A 20165-nucleotide genomic window follows, 5' to 3' on the forward strand; every position below is an offset into this window, starting at 1 on the left:
GCCCGCAGGGCGAACAGAGTGGGTAGAGCCAAGGAGAAGGAAGAAAGCCAGTGAAAAGTTATCACTGAAGCTGAGAACTAGCTCAGAGGTAAGGAGGCACTGGCATAAGGCACTGTGTGAGTGAAATTAGAAGGATGCAGGTGGTTGACAGGGGATAAGAGCTGAAATCAGGGCAGTAGCAGTTTAGTAGAATATAGCAAGTATTAATAGGGATAGAACAGAGCAGTGGTAAATTAATAGAACAGTTACAGTACTTTTGTAGGGGTGGCTGTAGTGGTGCAGTGGTTAGCGTTGCTGCCTCACAGCAAGAGGTTCTCCGGTTCGATTCTCAGTTGGGGTGCCTTCTGTGCGGAGTCTGCATGTCCTCCCTGTGGTCGTGTGGATTTCCTCCTGGTACTCTGGTTTCCTCCCACATCCCAAAGACATTCTGTAGGTGGACTGCACACTCTAAATTGGCCCTAGGCATACGTGTGTGTGACTTCTGTTGAAGGTTGGGCACCGGGCTGGCAACTTGACACAGTAAAACTCCATTGCCAGTCATGAGAGGACAGGTGATCTGCTGTGGCAACCCCTAACTGGGAAAAGCCGAAAGAAGAAGAAGTTACAGTACTTTTGGCTTGTATTAAAAGATAGGTAGTGGTAGAACAATGCCACCTGGTGGCCTAACTGAGTAAGTACAATGGTAAGCTACGAGCACTCAGAGGAGGGGGAAAGAGCCTAGCAGACTAAAGGGAGATAAAATCCATGGTAGACTGCTAGCGAATGCAGGCAGGGTAAATATACAGCAGTGGTAGGTATAGGATATATTTTTATTTTGCAATAGGGTACATACACGTTTAAAGTTAGTTCTTGGGGAGGCAGAGTGGTTACAGAAGCACTGCAGGATCCCCTTAGGGTGAAGTTTACAAAAATAGCAATAAGAATCACAAATAAAAACAATACCAGGTAGTACTTACATGCAAGCACACTACTGGGGATTCCTATGAAGCAAGGCAGAAAAGCTAAGTCAAAAGAGAGTGCCTTTCTACATCAAGTTTTTTGATACCTCTGTAATTAAGCAGGAGTGGGAAGGAGGTGTGCAGGTTCAAGGTGGGGAAGGGGGGTAGACACAAGGTAATACAAGGTTGTAAGTCAGAAAAACTGGACTAGGCCCAGCTGCTAAAAATGTTTACTTCCAAACATCTCAGCAGTACTTGGTTCTTAACATGTGATGAAAAGTTCAAGGGTGTCCATTCTTACATAATGTCATCCATTAAGCCAGTATATTTTCAGTTTCTGTATGGTAACTAGTATGATTTAGTTCCCTTGCTTATAATGGTGTGGCAACTGTCAGATAGAACTCTGAATATTTCTTGTTGTTGCTATTGTGCTCTCTAACAAAAACATCATGCCATTATAAATACTACTAGTAAGTTTGTATTCCACCTAGTATCTCTCCAGGATTTCCTACTCCACCTGATGTCAGTCCTAAGTTATTCAGCCTTTGTAGCAGACACTTCTACATGCCTGGATGAATTCTCAAAATATTTTAATTTTTATGGCCTCCACAGTGGACTAACATAACATGATGTTATTTCCTAACTGCTTGTTTCTAACCATTCTGTCTCTGTATCTTCCTGATCTTCTTCAAGATTTTTAACCAGGTGACCTATCTGAAACTCATTCTCCTTAGAATAGTAAGAAGGAACTCGCTAATGCATTGCCAGTGACCCTTCTACCAACGTCATAAATACACACGCACTCTTTAACTTTGAGATATGGGCTGCATGCATGGTATGAGGTTGATGTTAACAGTGTTTCCAATGATGTAATCAGACACATTCTTTTATTTACTTATTTTATTTGAAGTGCTTTCATATCCTAGCCTTTGGAGTTGTTTGCTTATACAGTTTGTTATATAAAGATGAGTCTTGTCTGGAAAATGTTATTGAGTATTAAAGCAGTACAAACATAGTGGCAGTAACAGGGCCAAGTTCAAGTCAGAATGGTCAGCAAAACTTGAAAAACTGCAACATTTGTAGAGCAGCAGTTTAAAATGAAAGTATAGCTCTTCAGACTAATACGAAAACTCAAAATCATAAATACACATTATTTTGGTGACTTTAGGTTTAGACTAAAAAGGAATGTGCATTTCTGCTTAAAAGGAAATTTTATTTTGTATGCTTTGATATAAAATAAAATTAGAATTGTTTTTTTCTCATTAAAGTTTAAGATGCATATGCTGTGTTGCCTCTGAGAGAAGGAACACAATAATGGTGTTTTACAGATGATTACATAAAATAGCTTGCCCAGGATGTTGCACAAGAATTCAAACCTTTTTGAAGACATAAACATTTATGCAAAACCTACAAAAATAGGCAAAGCAGCAACAGTTTGACACACTCCTTAAATAAATATTCAGTAATGAAGGGCTTAGTACTGCGTGAGGCTGTGAAGACGTAGAAGTAATAGAAATAGTGGATTCAGGAGAATAGCCCCTCATTGTCTCCCTGCTATTCACATAGACAGCTCTATAGCAAGGGTGAAGCAAAGGTCATCTGCCTTGGGAGTGAGCAGTTAGGGGATTAATTTGGTGGCTTTTCCAAGGTGTCAGTCACTCATTGGCTGTAAATGCAAGCATTCTCTTTATGCATTTAAGCAGTTGCAATTACACTTTCTTAGTTGCTTAAATGACAATATGTGAAGACAGCAAACAGTTATGTATATACATAATAGTGCTTAACAGCTCTTTGCTATGGTCACACACTGGCTTCTGCAAAAGTTATACTACTTTAATTAATAAAGAATGAAAGGGAGCTGTTATTTCCTTGAATGATTGTGACAAGAGGTTTTGCAGCTCAGCTTAAATACTTTTTTTTTTAAATATCTTGGACCTCAAATTTGGTTGGGGGAGGTGTCAGTTGGGTAGGGGCTTCTCCCAGGTTATCATTTGATCACATGAATTTAGGTAGCATTTTAAGTTCAGCTAACTCAACACCACTGTTTATATCCTTACTGTCTGTGTGACACTGATGATGTCATGATGACCTTTTAAATAGGAAGTAAAGCCGTTACTCTCTTTGTACAAGCACTTCCTCATGCATCAACTATATAGGAGCATAAGAGCAATACTAGACAAGCAACTACAGTTACCATAAGATGCCTAGTCATTTACTCCTTTAAGTGGACATGCTTAAAAGTTCTTGCGACCATTTTCAAGTGCTTAATAGTGCTTGACCAGGGCCATATATGATAATCCTGCTCTAAATTTGTATCTACCCATCCAGTCATAAGACTCACCTTAAAGATAGCCAAAATAGCACTGTGTTGAGTTAGGAACATACCCCTCCAGCAAGTCTTGTTTATTTATTGGTTTAGATTTACATTCCTCATGTGGGTGTTTGCAGACCTACTGGTTTTATGAAAAAATAAGAGGTCAAACAGGTTTTAGTCTTTCATGGCTCAAAAAGTGGTACACGTCACCTCAGAGCACCCAGTAGGCTACTGAATATAAAGGGTGTTTTGCTCATCTGTTGAGATACTTGAAGGATTTAAGACATTTCATTTCCTTGGTTAGAAATCTTTGAGACCTTTCCAGTTGAGCAGTATGCTTGGATTTATACATACCAAGGACATTGCATTCAGTGATAGATGTGATAAGGGAAGAATACAGTGGTAGGATGACTTATTTGGATCATGAAGACATTCCCTTGAAATTTAACTGGGCCAGATAGAAGGTTTCTGGACTACGGTGGAAACAGAACGATTGAATGAGACAGAGTTGCCCGCTCATATCTTTCTGAAGAGAAGTACCATTTATAACATATGAGGTGGGAGCAGCTTTTTGCTGACTGCCATTATATACTACACTTTATTGCATTTAGCTAGAGAATGTTTTTGGTATACCAGGTATGTGCATATTCCAGCCCTTGATGGAGCTGTTTAGTATCATTGGATGAGCAGATAGCAGTCCCCAGCTTGCTGTCATCAGCAGACTTGGTCAAACAGATTTCTTGGATATGAGATGGGCAGTCTGCTGAACAAATGCCAAAAAGGTGACTGTCCAGCATTGACCTGTGTGGTATCCCACTAGTTAGTTTTACATTCAAGGAGGGTACAGATACATTTCAAAACTTGGGATCTGTTGGGTAGCCAATTTGCAATCCAGCAGACAGTGTAGGTGTTTACATTATGTTTGTCTAATTTTTCAGTAATGCCAGTTAGGGAAATTTAAAAGTCTTGGCCATGTCAAGATTAGTAGCATGCATGGAGTGACCTCCTTCCACAACCTATGTAACATTTTCAAAGAAGCTTACTATGTTTGAGTGACAGCACTGTCCTTCACAAACCCAAACTGACTGGAGTATTGATCAGTTAAGTTGCCTGTATTTGCATAAATTAGTTCTGCTATGATATGTTCCATAACCCTACATATGAGGCTGGTGAGCAAATAAGTGTCCAGGTCTGTAGATGGCTGCCTTTGTATAGAGCTTTCACAGTGGCTCTTCTCAAGACATCAGGCACAAACCCTGTGAATAGGCAGAGATTTAACAGTTTATGTAAAGGCTGAAATAATGCATACTTTGTACTGATGAGAATGCAGCCTGGGCTGTTGATGGTCCCATAACTTTCTTGAGGGATTCTAAGACATGTTATAAGGTGATTTCAGGCAAAACTAAATGTGCAGGTATAATGTGTGGCAATATTGTGGATAGGCGGGGTAAATTGAGCAGAAAATGTGTATACTAACATATTGGCCTTATTCTTGGGATTGAAATGTGTGATGATATGGATGTGCTCAGTGCAGTGCTGGGCACTATTTCTTAATTCTGTATTTTTCTTTGGTATCTGAAGTGACATTAAACTTGTACCCAGCCTTACATTTTCTAATAGTGCTCCTAAGTTCCCTGCTGATATGTTTCAGTGTGGTCTTGAGAAAGGGGGATGGGAATTTCATACAATTCTTCATAAATTATATTCTTTTCTTGTACAGTTTATTAGTATGGGAGCTCCATCAGTGAGACTTATTCCTGAATGTATCATTGTATTTATTTTAGGGTTTATATTACTGTTTATGTTTAGGGTGGATAGATACTGATTTTTCTATGTAGCTGTTTAGATGGTAGTAAATGTCAGAGGTGAATATGGCAGCCCTCTCAGCCAAGTCCATTTGTGGGGGATTGCTGGAAAGTTTGTTTAGGTTGTCTACAAGCTAAAATAGGTTTGCCTTGGAGAAGTCACTAAAAAGATTTCATTTGGGGGTAGAGTGGTACTGCTAGGCCTGACAGAGAAGAAGATTGAGTTGTGGTCAGATTTAATCAAGAATGAAGATATGCAGGGGGGATACAGATGGAGTAGATTGTTAAGGGCCAGGCCAAGAGTATTGGAGCCTCTAGTGGGTAGTTTAATAGGCTAATGACCACAAGGGTCTTTTTAAGCCTTGCCATGCATTCCAAATCTCTGACAAGTTCTTGTACCCTTGATTTGCGTAAGCTGGGGTCTGGGAGATATAACATTTACTGACTGCCTGTACTGCCTGTGTCATTTAGAGACATAGGTGCCAGACCAGGGATGAATTTCCTGTTCCCCATCCATTTGTCCAAGTTACACTTGAATTGGGTTAGGGAGGAATTCTGCTTCACATGGATGTGGAAACTGTTCCAGAGAAAGAGTAGTCTCTGGAATACATACCTTTCTCTCCAGCAGGTCTTATTTGTATCACAGGCAAGGTTTAAGTGTTTAGAACAGGTAATTCTGGTGCTGTTTGTTTTGCAGATATGCAGGAGGTCCATCAGGGTGAGGTCTGACAGTACTTTGAATGCCAGGCATCAATTTCCCTTTAACAGACTGTAGGAGACAGAATACAGAGATAGGGCCTTGAAGTGGTCTGTATAGGACATGTTACTTACCCCCTGTATTCTTTTAGTGAGGAACCTCTATGGATGTTCCAGTTGTTGGATGTGCTTGGTTAGGTACGTACCAAAGGGTTGAGCATATAAATTTTTAGAGATGTAAGTGTGCTAATGTATGCTTGTGTAATTGAAGTCCCCTGTTTAGAAGGTATTTGTTTTGATATTTAACCCCTCAGTGATGTTAAAGTAATGTCCATGATCTTTGGTATATTGATGGAGATTTGTATCTTACAGTCATGTAGTAGTTGAATTTTTGTAAGACGATTTGGATCTCAAGGGTCTCCAGGTTAGGATCATGGGTATTTTGAAGTGAGGTGATAATGTTTCTGACAAATACAGATATACCCCCACAGTTACTCAAGAGCTTGAAGGTATGCCCGACACTAAACATTGGTATATAGGGAGAGCTGTCATTGCATTGAAGCTACGTTTAACTACAGAAATATGAATGAGCTTCAGTTGCAGGGGGACCTCAGGTTCTGTCATGTTTCTATTTAGACTCCTCAAATTGAATAGTGCTACTGTGATATCCGAGTTTGAGTTTGTGTTTGCTGTGAAGGGATGTGCCATAGTGGGGCTGTGCCTAAACAAAGCACTGTAGTGGCAGAAAAAAATTTCATTCCCAGATGAACCAGAATGTTGTATCTTCTATCTTATCCCAGGTCAGTACATACTAGATGCCCTTAGATGACGCCAACGTCTTAGTCAACTGTTAAAACCATTGTCTTGGTATATATGCATCATTCTTAGTGAAGGCAAGATACTACTCAAGACAAATAGTCTTTCCTGCATCTAATAAGTAACTGCATAGTAAGTTCCATCATGTTTTTTAGTATGTGTCCCTTTGTCTGGCTTGAGGGCTTAGGGCCTTTGTGACATCACAGATCCTAGCTATGGACAAGCCACTTACAATCACCCTTTTTTTAATTGGTGACTGCGGGGGGTCTATATGCCAACCTGTAGAGCTAACTAAAATAAACATTTCTCTGAAGAAGCAATCTCAGTGGGTCATCAGAAGGAACCAGATGGAAAATCACAAAGAAGTCCTGGGAGCTATTTCTGCATGAAAGCATTTATTAGACACTTCACCAGAGGGTATGTGAGGGGAACAGAAACTGCTGCATTTGGTGTTAAACAGAAATGCAAAAAAAGTCACAGTAAGGCTTCTCCCAGCAACAGAAAATATCCCATGACACTGAAACAATGAAAGGCCAAGCATTACTGAGTATGTCTGCTACAGAACTGTCCTATCTTGGAAAATAGCTTGTGATCAGGAAGCACCCAGTTGATATAGTCTGATTCCATAATGTCATCACTTCATGACAGAAAGGATAGGAGTGATTTCCTTCCAGCTTGTTTATGTACCAAACCACTGTCATAATGTCAGTATACATAGCAAATGCACCCTGCAGTAGATAGTCCTGGATCAGCACTTGCAGATTGAGAAGGGTCTCAGAACAAAGGCCTAACAGCTGTGATATTCTGTTTGAGGACAGCCGTACAAAGGAGCATATTCTATGTTTTAAATGTGATTAGATTCCTCAACAAAGACCTTAGTACAAGATGGCGTATGCAGAAAATGGAAATTTGGGATTTTGGAGTGCAGCAAGGAATTTCTTCAATATTTTGGAGTGCAGAGTGGAATTGGGAGATTTATCTTACTGAGTTATTTGACAATCTTTTGTCCTTTTTCCCAGTTATTTCATGCTGCTTTGTCCTTCTCCACTATGATTCATGCCACCATTGTTTCAGCTCAATTGTTTCTGCAGCTCTCAGAGGGGCAAGCATCATAAAGACCCCTAATGCTACTCCCTACTCCTGCTTCATATCCTTCAATTTTCTGTTACCTGCTTTACTTCTCAACCTTTGAGCCTGCGGTACTTGATTTAAAAAATATTTATCATGGAAGACTGCTTTTTGTTGGCTATTACTTCTGCTGCTTTTTGTTCGAGTATGGTCTTATGGAGGGTTTCATTACTGCATTTTCCATAAGGATAGGGTATCATTACTTTTTTCAATCCTTCCTTTATGTTTTACGCACTAGTGTGGCTTTAAAACCCAACCCAAAATTTGCCTACTTTCTATGCAAACTCCCCAAAGATGTACGTTTCTATTTTTATTTAAAAAATAAAGGGTTATAGCCAAGTGCTCACTTTTAAGCAGGATTTCTTTTTTTTTTTATTTAGTTCAGCATTTTAATGTTTTGAGTTCTCAAGGCTGTTTGTTTTCTATTTCTTTTTGCAAAGTGGGTGTGGGTTTTGCATTTCTTTTTGGGATCCCATCATGGCAAGGGAAATTCCACTATTAGCCTCGTCTCACATTCCTACTGCCACTTCAACAGCATTGTGGCGGGAGGGGTTTCAAGGATATTTTAGAGGCAGCTACTTGGAGTTCAGTGCATAGCAGCTAAGCATCACTACTTTCCTCTCTTCTCTAAATCTAGGGTTTTTTTGCCACAGCCATTGCAGTGTTTTGCCTGGCAGCTCCGCTTCTTTGGTGATTTGCCACCTGCTTCTGCTTGATTTGCCTACTCATCGGGTTAGGACTGCAATGACGAAGAACATATACAGTAGTACAGTTACCATAAAATGTAGATGTTCGAGATTCACATTGTTGCTGTCCATAAAACTCCTCCCTTCTCTTCCCTCTGTGTTTAGGGGGTGGTGGTGTGAGCTATATGTGTTATTATTGTACTAGTCTCTCATATATATTGTATACATCTGTATATAAGTTTTTTGCAGGGCTTTGTTTTGTGGGCTTTGTTTTTTGTCTTTTCCTTGTCTTCTGGGGTCTGGGGCAAGAAAGACTGAAGATATTAGGTCATGTCATGCTGCGAGGCTAGTACACTTGTGGCATGAGTCTAAGTCTAATGCCTTCCTTTGACCGCACTTTATATACTTTGGTAGACGGGACGACTGAGGACACTACCCAATGGTTAGGACTTTTGCCCTCATCTCCAGAATACTAAAATGCATACTGGCCTCTGCCTATGACCAAACCTCTTGGACCATCTGGCTTTGACAATCTTTACCCAGGCCACAGCTGTCCAGGGTAACAGCGACTACAAGGTTTAGAATTTGAAATGGATTTCCCAGAATGAGATCTAAAGTATGAAGGCCACCACTAAACTGGACATTTTTAATTGATGAGATACAAGATTCATTAGCTAAGACAAATGTGTTCAGAGTCCATTGTAGGGACATCATGTTGAACCCTACACTATTTAAATGGTTGCTGTAATAAGATCCAATGCCCTGAAACACACAGCTACTATGATGGAAAGAAACGTAAGAATATTTAGGGCCTTTCATTCAGCAGGGGAAGAGTCTTGTTGGAAGGAAGCCATGCTTTGAAGTACAGAGCATCTAGGGTGCATCCTATGAAGCTCAGTGTGTGTGAGAGCTCCACCTGAGAATTTGTGGTGCTAATAATCGTTTCCAAGGACTGGAAAAGACTCAGAAGAGTCTACAAATCCTCAATTAGTTTACTAAATGTTGGTATGGCCAGGAATTAATTATTCAGGTATGGAAATGCCCTCACACTTGTAGCATCTGATTCACGGCACCTAAGGACTTGCATTTGGCAAATACCTTGAGGTCTGTGGTGAGACAAAATGGAAGGATCTAGAACTCACACTGTCTGGCTCCTATTCAGAAGTGTACAAAATTTATGAACTCTGTGATGATCTTTCTGTGCAGATAAGTAAGCTGAAGATCCAAAGAGCACATCCTTTCTTCTTTTGACAGACAAAGAAGGATGGACTGCACGGTGATTAAACATTTTCCTGTACAATCTTCTATAGGGTCTATAAGCCATTCCCCCTTTATGTCTTATCATCTCTAGGACCTCCTTGAACTAGAGGTTATCAGTGGGGATGGTGGGAAGTCAATGCCCTCTCCATTACCTATGCCTTTGGCTGGGGAGTCCACTTGGGAGTTCAGGTGCCTCCTCCTGTACTTATGCTTTGGAGGTGATGGGTCTGAAGCAGCAGCAGGAAAAAAATACATGAACACACATGTATACAACAGACATACATATACAGTATTCATCTTGCAATGGCACCCTGGAGCCCTCTGTCCTGTAGTCCAGAAGGATGGATGACCAAAGGATCAAGCCAAAAATTTCTGCGGTTAAAGCCATAACCTATGTAGGCACAAGTGAAATGACATAAAAGAGAATTGACAACATCATAGAAGTTGAAGTTGATGCTGACTCCACACTCAGGGCAGAAGGCATCAAAGCCTTTTGCCTGAAACCAAAGCCTATGAAGGCCAACACAAAAGTACTGACATCAAGCCACAGCCTGATGACTTGCATATTGTTAAGAGGGCAAACCAGCCCATCACATCCAAGGCAAGAGCTTGGAATCTCAAGGCTGAAGGCTGCAAGACTGATCTAACATTAACACTACCCAGATAAATAAATAAATGTATTTCTAGTTTGTTTGTATGCTAAAACAGTTGATTAGTATTTTTGAAGAGTTTTCACAGTGCAACCTGAAGAGAACATTCTTTCACACTTCAAAAGTTTGAATGACAATAAATAGTTTCTGTGGAGGGTTGGGGTGTACAGTGTTTAGCAATGAGATATTACAATATAATTTACTGGTCATAATAGTGGCTTATCATTGGGGTATCATGCAGTTAGAAATTCAGAGTGGACACAAAATTCTCAGATCTCTGGGGGAAGGGGTCCACTGTGTAAGCCTTCCAGAAAAATAATTAAACATTTCCTGAAGGAGATAATTAAATTAGGCCTGAGGTCTTGTAGCCGCTAGGCCAACAGAAGCCAAGGGGTTGTAGATGCTCTGTGATGCATTTTACAGCATATTTCATTTATCTGATCCACTGATGGCAAGCACTACACAGCCAATCACAAAATTTATAGCACACAACTAGGCCTATAACATATGCTGAGGTTGTGAAGAAAACATTGCCAAAGCCTCTTAGAATCTGGGATCTTTTGGTGTGTTTTCTATCACACAATACCTACTCCTTCTTCATTCAAACTGCAAATCTATACATCTCACTCAAAACTTAGCAGGAAAGCACAACTCCCAGGACTTTTTTGTGCTTTTCCATCTGGTTCCTTTTGAGGAACAGGCATAGCAAGTTCATATGTATTCTTATAGCCCTTTTTTGACTAGAGTACATATAGTTCTCCCTATTGTGGCCTCATCTTCAGGAATAGTTTCTGCGTCTGAGGTCCTTCAGAACTCTGTTGACTCATCTAACAAACATGTCTTTCCTGGACCTTCACTCCCTTTATCTAACCACTTGAGTTACTCCCATGCCAGTAATTTCCAGTCTAGGACGGCCCCAATTCTTTCTTCTGCTCAAAAGCCTAATACTAAAAAAACAGCCCAGCAAGCTCAGTTAGTAGAGTATTTGTCTCTTAATCTCAGGGTCGTGGGTCTGAGTTCCAAGTTAGACAGCCTTCTTGTATGTCCTTAAGTGCAGATGATTATGAGTATGAGCTAAGTAGCTGCTTCCTGTAGTCCATGGTTTAATTCTTTCAACCTACATTGGTCTGCTGTGTGACTCTGAGCAAGTCATTTAACCAGGCAGTGATTTGGGGCAGTTGGGATAGGCTCTTCTATGTTCTCCTGGGCCACTTTCCTAATAAGTACATTTGAATGTTAACATGCAGAAGTAAATGGACACACTTTATTTTTTTCTCCTTGGGGTGCTTCCAACAGATAGATTCATTTGCAGTGCCATTGTCTGTTGTTTTAGATAAATGTTCCCAGATTCTTAACACAAGACTAAGCTGGTCATATATTGAGGTCAACCTTGCTGCCATTTTCAACTTTCACTAAGGTTCCAGCCCTCTATCTTTAACTTCATGGAAGGTTTGCAAAACTATCTGGAGATGTACTTTTTCTAATCAGACCATAATCAAAGATCCTGGCCCTCCATAGGATTTGTTTCATTTTAGAGATGTACCTTCCTTCCTTCTGAGCTAACTTAAAAGAGTGTCCTTGAAGATCTGTTTTCCGTTGGCCATTACTTCATTTAGAATTTCTGAAATGTAGGTATTATGTATAATGCTTCTCTATTTGGTCTTCCATGAAGATAGTCTGTCCTTGTGGACTATTCCTTCTTTCTTGCTCAAGTTAACCACCGAAAGGAGTCCTAATCAGTCCACTGGTTTGCCAGTTTTGTTCCCTAATTATTCCAGCAGAGGTCGTGTATGGCAGCAGCCAGCTCAGATTTTCTGTGAATAGAACAAACAAAGAAAAGATTCATACTTGTTTGTTTCATTTTGTAATAAAAATTAGCTGCTATTTTACCAAAGTTACTTTGTATAAGTGGCTAACTGACTGTATTAAATGTTGGTATGAAAAATATACTAAAGCATTATCTTCAATACATTTCAAAATTTCTTAAAAATATTTAGTATTTTAGCAGCTGCTATGTAACTTCACTGTCACTGAATACTTTCACAAGGCACTAGCAGCTGGATATAATTTCTAATTCTCAGTTTTTTCTACAAAGCCACAATAATCAGAGTTATTTTTCCATGATGACCCACCCGGGAGGATAAGCTAGGGACTCTGTCTTGTTGTCTGACAAGGATGGACCTCCTCCCCATACCAGGTATAAACGTTATGTTATAAGCATCACAGTATAGCTCCAAGAGCAGGTCTGTCCTCATCAGTATAACACTGTCCTTCCCTCAGTCTAATGGTAGGCATGATCTCCAGGTTTATTACTGATATATTTTTATTCTTACTAACTTTTGAGTAACTTAACCAAGATTTAGAGAGAAAGTTAGTTAGCTTGGTATTATTGTTAAAATAGGGGGCTAGTAGCATGTGAAAGTATGCTGAGCTGATAATGTATTGACATGCTTATCCAGATGGTAAATTTGTAACTTGTATAAACTTCAGATAAGGTGACTAAAAAGGTTAATAGCAGCTACACTTGGGTGAGGCCAGAGGGTAGATGCACAGCTAAAATAAATATGTAAATCAATAGGTGTTTCTCTAGTTCCAGTTAGGTATATTAATTTGCAAATGAATTCTGAATGAATAAATAACTAAATAAATAATTAAATAAACTACTTGTATGGACTTTATTTGATCTTTTTAAAGAAACTGCCAAAAATAAGTAGTGACCATGAAATGCATTTTTACACCAGGATCCTTGAAACAAGCATTTTGTTTGTTGAGCAGTACCTAGTTCTAAGGGAACATAAATTAAGTGCAGGATTACAAGGTGTTTGACATTTGATGTTGTCTGCTGTTTTTTTCTTTTTTTTTTTTATTGTTGTCACTTCCATCTCGGTCACCACAGACCACTCAGGTTCTGCCCATTGTTGACTTACATCAGCTTGCTCTCTCAGTAAGAACGCATGTGTGTCAGAATCCCTCAAGATCACATTGTAACAACTTTTTTATTTTATGTCGCAGGCAGTGATTTTGCCATTCCCCAAGTGCCTGAAGTGCAAAGATGTCATTGCAGAAAGTGCACATATGCTTCCACATAGGTTTCCTGCTATAGACATCTCCTCTCTGGCTTAGATGTTTTGCTGCCTCCTGCAATCCCTTTGGTCTCATTGGGTAGGCTGTAGCCTTCCTCAGAAGGAAAGCTGGCTGATGTCTGCTCAGACCCATGTATTTGTCCTGCTGTCCAGCATGCAGGGAATTGTTCAGACCAAGGCCACCTGTATTTCTGGTAAGAGTTTGGTGTCTGTATCATCTGACTGACTTGTTTCTTGTCTATTTTGGTTTAGCTGTAGGAAATAATTTTGGGAAGGTAAAAGGTAAGATGATGTGTGGTCCAAGTCGTATGTTTTTATTTTCTGTCTCCCCATCTGTGTTTCACTTTACTGTTTTCTTTCTGTTTTTGTTTTGTGTTACACTAAAGGAAATGTTGGGTGAGCTGTTCACACCAGTTGAAACACCAGAAGCACCAAACAGAGGTTTCTTCAAAGGCTTATTTGGAGGAGGCGCACAGTCACTTGACAGGGAAGAACTGTGTAAGTAATCTGTATTTAAGTAATAAGACAGAAGGGCTTGCGCACTAAATTACACTGTATGAAGCCACAGGTTAAGTGCTGTGTGTACCTTAGTGTGTAATTCTTGTGTAGTGTAGACCTTCAAGGTATCTTAATGCACATCCTCTTCTAAAATATTTTTATGCCATCCTTTAGATTTATTTAAGTAAGTCAGCCAAGTTATACTTAAATGTCTAATAAAATAATTGTACCTGTCACAGAATGCCCAGTCACAGTGCAGTTATGTGAATTGCTGTGTTGCTAAGTTCAGACTTTAATAATATGTTGCCATTTTGTTAGCTATGGTATTGTGGAAGGGTGGCGAAATTTGGTCATGAATTCATTCAGTCTGAGTTTTAAACATTTGCCTGTGACATTTTTTTTCTGCAGAATCAACTGCATTAATTCATACTTTCAAGTTTTTTTGTTGCCACACTTAGCATTTTAAATGAAGAAAATATGAAATTGTTCCTTTTAAGATTAGTAATCAGATGGGTAGTCTTGGCTGATATCACTTAACATATGTAGCGTAGGGAAATGTTAGGAGAGACATTTTGGCTTAAAGATATGTAAGTATATGTATTATGTAGTTTAGTATGTTTTTTCCACAACATCTTTTTTATTAACAGTTAGGAATTTTAAAAAGACCACATTAAACAGTAAATAATACACCTGTCATAAGAACAAACGGAGTGAAAACTATTTACACTAACAGCACCTCTTATGTATTATATAGTTTTCAACCAATCTAGTAACGCATTAGAAATATTTCTGGAAGGAGACTTGTTATATTTTTGGTGAATAATGATAATACGTCCTGACTGAGGTCACTGTTGCAGTATTCATTATGGATGGTTTATCACCACTGATATCTGGCAAGGGTACCAAAGCTTTACCTTCTCAGGATCATACAGCCAATGTGTGTGATCCTCTCGTAAGTATAGGGGTATATACAGGTGGACATACGAGTGTAATTTCTCAGAATGTCTTGTCACCTGCACAAATGCAGGTTGCATATCCATTGGTCTGATTGTCATTTGGTCATTGCTACTATTGCTTCAAGTAAGTAAATAAGTACTCCATTGTCAGTGGTACAACAGGTAACATACTTGCCTTTGGTGCAGAAGGCTGTGGGTTTTCTTTCCACATCAGGTAGACTGATTGCTGTCACTACTGTTCAGCATAAGGGGGGAGGGGCTCTGCACTTCTCCTGAGTGTGTCCTTGAGTTTGGCATAATGGTTAAGGCCTTCATCTTCACCTTATAGATAGAAGGTACAGGGTTTGATTCTGACCTTGGATTATTGGCTAGGTTTAAAATGGCCCTTCAGTGTAGTTAGCCAATGAATCTTCCTTTGCTTTTCTAAAGTGTTTTTGCTTACTGATATTAGATGTCCGCTTTGAGGGTAAGTGCTAGTGCGGTAGGCAAATTACATACAAAGACTAGTATTTTCTGCTTAGGAGTAGAACACATCTACAAGACCTGTTGTATTTGCCAGTCATTTGTACCTAAAACATTGCAATACCATTTGTCATCACTCAATACTTTTCTGGAGTCCCAGCATCTTAAAAGCTTGGTCCATTCCAAGATGAGATTCCGCTTACCTCTATTGTTACTGTGTAAGTTCCTGACTCTGATGTATGTGCTGAGGTTTCAGAACCCACAGTATGTCTGGTTCCATTTCAGATGTCCTCTACCAAGACCCTGTCGGAGGCTGTTATGACTGAGGAACCCACAGGTAAAGCTGAACCACATATCATCTTCTCTGACAATCCAGTGAGCATTCCCCAGATACTAGTTAGTGATCCCACGTAAACTTATTTAGGTATGGCAGGGATCTGAACCACCACACTTGGTTAGGGTGGACATCACAAACTAAACTTGTAACTTCTCCTCCTCCTTCTAGGGAGAAGAAATGGATATAGTTTTCTCAAGCCCATTCATGTCATTTCCACTCTCCTGACCAAGTCCATTCAGATGATGAAGATTTCCTTTCTCCTGACTGTCTTATGGAATAAGCTTCTTTTGGAGAGAGAGTATTAAACACAATGAAACATTGGGAGTCTAGGCTGATTACAGAGTTTCAAAAAAGATGCTACAGCCTGTTGGACATGGACACCCCAACCCCTTCTACAGATCTTGAGACCTCCATGGATGCCTTTCAGTCCACCTGTACTGCCCAAGTCTCACAGCTTCCTGCCCTCAGGCCAGATGGTTGGTATAAAGTCCTTGATGATATTCATTTCTTCTTTAAAAATCCTGTGCCAGATCCCTCTGCAGTATCTCACTCTCTTTTCTGATAAACATTCTAAGCTCCTCCCTAATGCCAGTGCCCTCACTTCAGACAAGGTTAGTATGGTTATGGATAGGTGGGGTGAAAAGGTTTATATCTTCTCTACTATGAAGTTCAGGGCTAATAAATTACTAAATCCAAATGACCTAGTATTTGATATCTGTTATCAATTCCTTAAACAAGATAGTTGTGGTTTCACAGGGGACTGATTCTAAACAACAAATGTTGTCTTTACTGACTCATGCTACACAAGTAGACGGACACAGTAGTAAATGTATTTATGATGCTGTAGAGACCTTGTCCAGAGCAGCTGCCACTGCTTATGTCTTCTGTAGGTATTCACAGTTGCACAATCAACCTACTCCTAAGTGCTTGAAACCTAAAATTATAGAGTCCCTTTTAGATGAAAATCTCCTGTTTGGGCCTCAAGCAGCCAATCTTTTCAAAACTCCCCAAGAACAAGGAAAAAGACTGCAGACAACTTCTATTAGCCTCCATACCTAGGTTCCAGAAGAATTACCCAATAAAACCCACCTGTTTTGTTAGAAGAGATCCAAGGTAGGTCAGAAACACAGGATGGCTCTCTAAAAGAGATTCTCAGAGAAGCCACAGACCGGGTCTGAAGAAGCAATTCATAATTGTGAAAGTGCTTACCATTTTATTAAAGTTTTATATTTTATTGTATTACATGTTTTGACTGTTCAATCCACAGCTGTGTATCTGTGCTTGTTTTTTCTCTTCTGTTTAAATAGTATTACTTACGCAGTTTGTCATTTGAGGTGTACGTGTGGCCAAGGTTATAAATCTCCCTACCTTCTTTTCCAAACCAAAGAAAAAACGGTAATGGCTGCTACACTCTCTAGACGTTCAAAGACCGTTAAGATTCTATTTGGACAAAAAAAATGCATTAGAAAATTTTACCAACTACTGTCTAAACAAACAATTGCAAAGAGGATCTCTAAGGCCTTCTCCTCTCCTTATTCTCTACATGGTAAGTTCTTGCCCACATGCTCATTCTACCAGGGCAGTAGCATCATCCACGGCCTTCTACAAAGGGGTGGATGCCAGGATTATACTAGAAGCTCCCACACCTGGCCCTGTGTGCATACCTTCACTAAACACTACAGGATTAGTGCCTTCTCAAGGTCTAGGGCTACCTTCACTGGGTGAGTCCTTTTGGGCTTCTTGAGCATTTTTGCAGCTCACTAACCAGCCACCATTGCATCCCTTTCAGCTCCGGGAATCATCCAATCATTATGAATAATGCAACAGTGATTTCAAGTCAAGACATAGTACAGCTTTAAGAACTTAGCATAACAGTTGATGTCCTACTGGTCACTGTTACTGTATTCCTTCCCTACCCCTTCCCCTCTAGATTCCTTTTCCATAATCTCACTGCCACTCCTATTTCTCTTTTCTCTGCCCCTGTACTGTAGGCAGCATCTTAGAACAAAAGGGTCTCCTTGCCACTTCATGCTTCATCCTTCCTAGCTGGCTAATCACTCAGGGGTCTTCAGGCCACTGATTTGGAGATAGGCAGAAGTGCAAGCGTAATTCCACAGACTATCTGCCCATGTGCTTATGAGTTGAGGTCACATGTCAGACATACAATCCTGGGAAGGTAAAGCTTTGGTACCCCAGCCAGACATCAGCAGTGATAACCCATTCATTGTGAAGACTGCAACAATGATTAGTAGGACATCTACTGTTATGGTAAGTTTTTACACAACTAATTTTTTTCACCAATTCATAAGTTTGTTAAAGCCATAATTTTTGTTCCATACTGATATACATTTATGTACTAAATAACAGCTTCTTCTGTTAAGTTAATGCACAGTTTCTTGAAAGAGCATCATTAAAAGATGAGCTGTCATTTTGATCAAAATGTATGAATCACATACTGCTCTGTTTCACTTTTTTGTTTTGATTGCTTTGTGCTGAAACTGAGGACCTTGATACTAATCATCTGGTATTTCAGTTCCCCCGGAATTGATACTTTAAGGCATTTTATATAACTTCAGGATGAGTTAGTTTAGTTTAAGATGTGCTTATATTTTGCAGTTTATTTGCTAAAGTTACAAATATCAGAAGTAGAATTCTTGTCCTTCAGGAATGAATAGTTTTCATAAATTCTCAGTCATGATAGAAATGCTATTTTTAATATTTGTCATTACTTAAGGTAACAGAGTTATGATCAGATAGTGGGCATGAAATAACTTTAACTTTATCAAGTTTTGTTACTAAGTCACTTGAGATATATACAGTGCCTGTCATAGATTGAGTACCATGTCTGTGTGATTACAGCCTCCTGAGGGATGGCACAAAAACTTCACAGCCATACCTCTGAACAGTGCCAAATTCCTGAGTGGCACCCCTTAATTTCCGATTTTCCCGGCTTTATTCTTTTATTTTTTCATCTTTTTTTAGACTTGACGTCATCGCGCAGAGGCATGCGCGCACTGTGTGGTGACATCAGCTACATCAGCAGCCTGCCAGCCTGTTGGATTATGGATTTCAGCTGAGGAGGCAGGCCGGCCGCTACTGTCAGTTAAACTAAAGTCAGTAAGTGACACACACACACACACACACACTCACACACACGTAGTCACACACAAACAATCACACAGTCAGCAACACACACTACTACTACAACACACATAACACACCTCTGCAGGCCAACACATAACGTAAACCAAGAGAAAATGCATTGCGTAATATTACAGTAATTAAGTAAGTTTAAGTTACACAAAATACACACGTTTTACACACATCTCGTGGCCGCCTGTGACCCATCCTCTGAGTCCTTTCCCTCCCGGTCGGCATCCCCCTCCCTTTCCAAATCCAATGTACCACACTGCAGCTATAAGGGGAAAGTGATGTTTTGAAGGTGACTTGCTATCAGTTCCTAGGTTATAAAGGCACACTGCATGGCTGCTGGCACAGAAAATGCTGAGTCTTTATAATGTCGTGGTGGTGTACACATGTTGCAGCTCCAAATGCTTTAAGAACATGATATCATGCTAAACGGTGTTATCCACACCATTGTCCCTCATTTCATTCTCCTTGGGGGGGTCCTTTTTCTGCCTAACCGAGTCAGGTAATGTGTCCCTTTGGAATGCGTCTTTGGTCTTTGGCACATCCCAATATGTACCGCAGACAGCAAACTCTATTTAAATAAACGGGATGATGCAAAATAGCAGCACTATAAGAACAAGCTGCAGCTAGCATTAAGATTCGACCTGCATAATCGGAGTAAAAGTTACTTTAACATGCTCAGAAGCCCAGACAAAAGGTGGTGCAACTTAAGTGTATACGGCTGTTATCTGTTCACCATCACCTATGGCTATGGCTGGCCCAGTTATGTGGTCTTCACAAAAAAAAAAATCAGTTTTAGATTGGTCAGGGCAAACTTTTGAGTGAAAATTATTAGGCACACAATTGAGATGAGTGTGAGTGTGATTGTTTCTGGGGACTGGGGTAGCAAAGTAGCTTACATCCAATTCCAGTGTCAAAGGATGTTCTGAAAGCTGTTGTAAACCAGAACTTGCATCAAAAGGCATATACTTCTGGCTTACACGTTTTTAGCAGTGCAGATAAATAAGTAACACTGCAGTAAAGCATATAAACTCAGGCACCGACTCCTGCACAAAAGTCCCCACATTTCTTCACTGGCGGCAGGCCGGCAGCACCTCATTCTTACCTACCTACATAATATTAATATAGGACTTCAGAAAGAACATTATTCACTGTCTTCCAGTCAACATTAGGATTTTGCAGCCACGGAGCAAAAGTAACAAAGGGGGGATGGGACAGCACTAATAAAACCTACAAACTGTAGTATTTTCCAGCATTCTAGGCATACATACTCGCTATATACAACAAGAGACAGACTACATTTTTTCTGAGCAATGCATCCCACATAAACTTTATAGTTCTTCTAACACCACAGCACAAAATATGTAGAAGAAATTATACTTATCT

General features: G+C 39.9%; 1 protein-coding gene across 2 annotated transcripts in view; it reads left to right on the forward strand.

Annotated features, from left to right (window-relative positions):
* STXBP5 (syntaxin binding protein 5) overlaps positions 1-20165 on the forward strand; it is a 3006986-nt gene that overhangs the window by 2933802 nt on the left and 53019 nt on the right. For both annotated transcript variants that reach the window (XM_044068842.1, XM_044068850.1), the window contains one exon: positions 13763-13874. In XM_044068842.1, coding sequence (XP_043924777.1) covers positions 13763-13874 — 112 coding nt within the window. The remainder of the gene's footprint in view (positions 1-13762; positions 13875-20165) is intronic.

Source organism: Protopterus annectens, chromosome 1.part0, assembly GCF_019279795.1.
Source record: "Protopterus annectens isolate FY-2018-M chromosome 1.part0, PAN1.0, whole genome shotgun sequence".
Classification (NCBI taxonomy): domain Eukaryota; kingdom Metazoa; phylum Chordata; order Ceratodontiformes; family Protopteridae; genus Protopterus; species Protopterus annectens.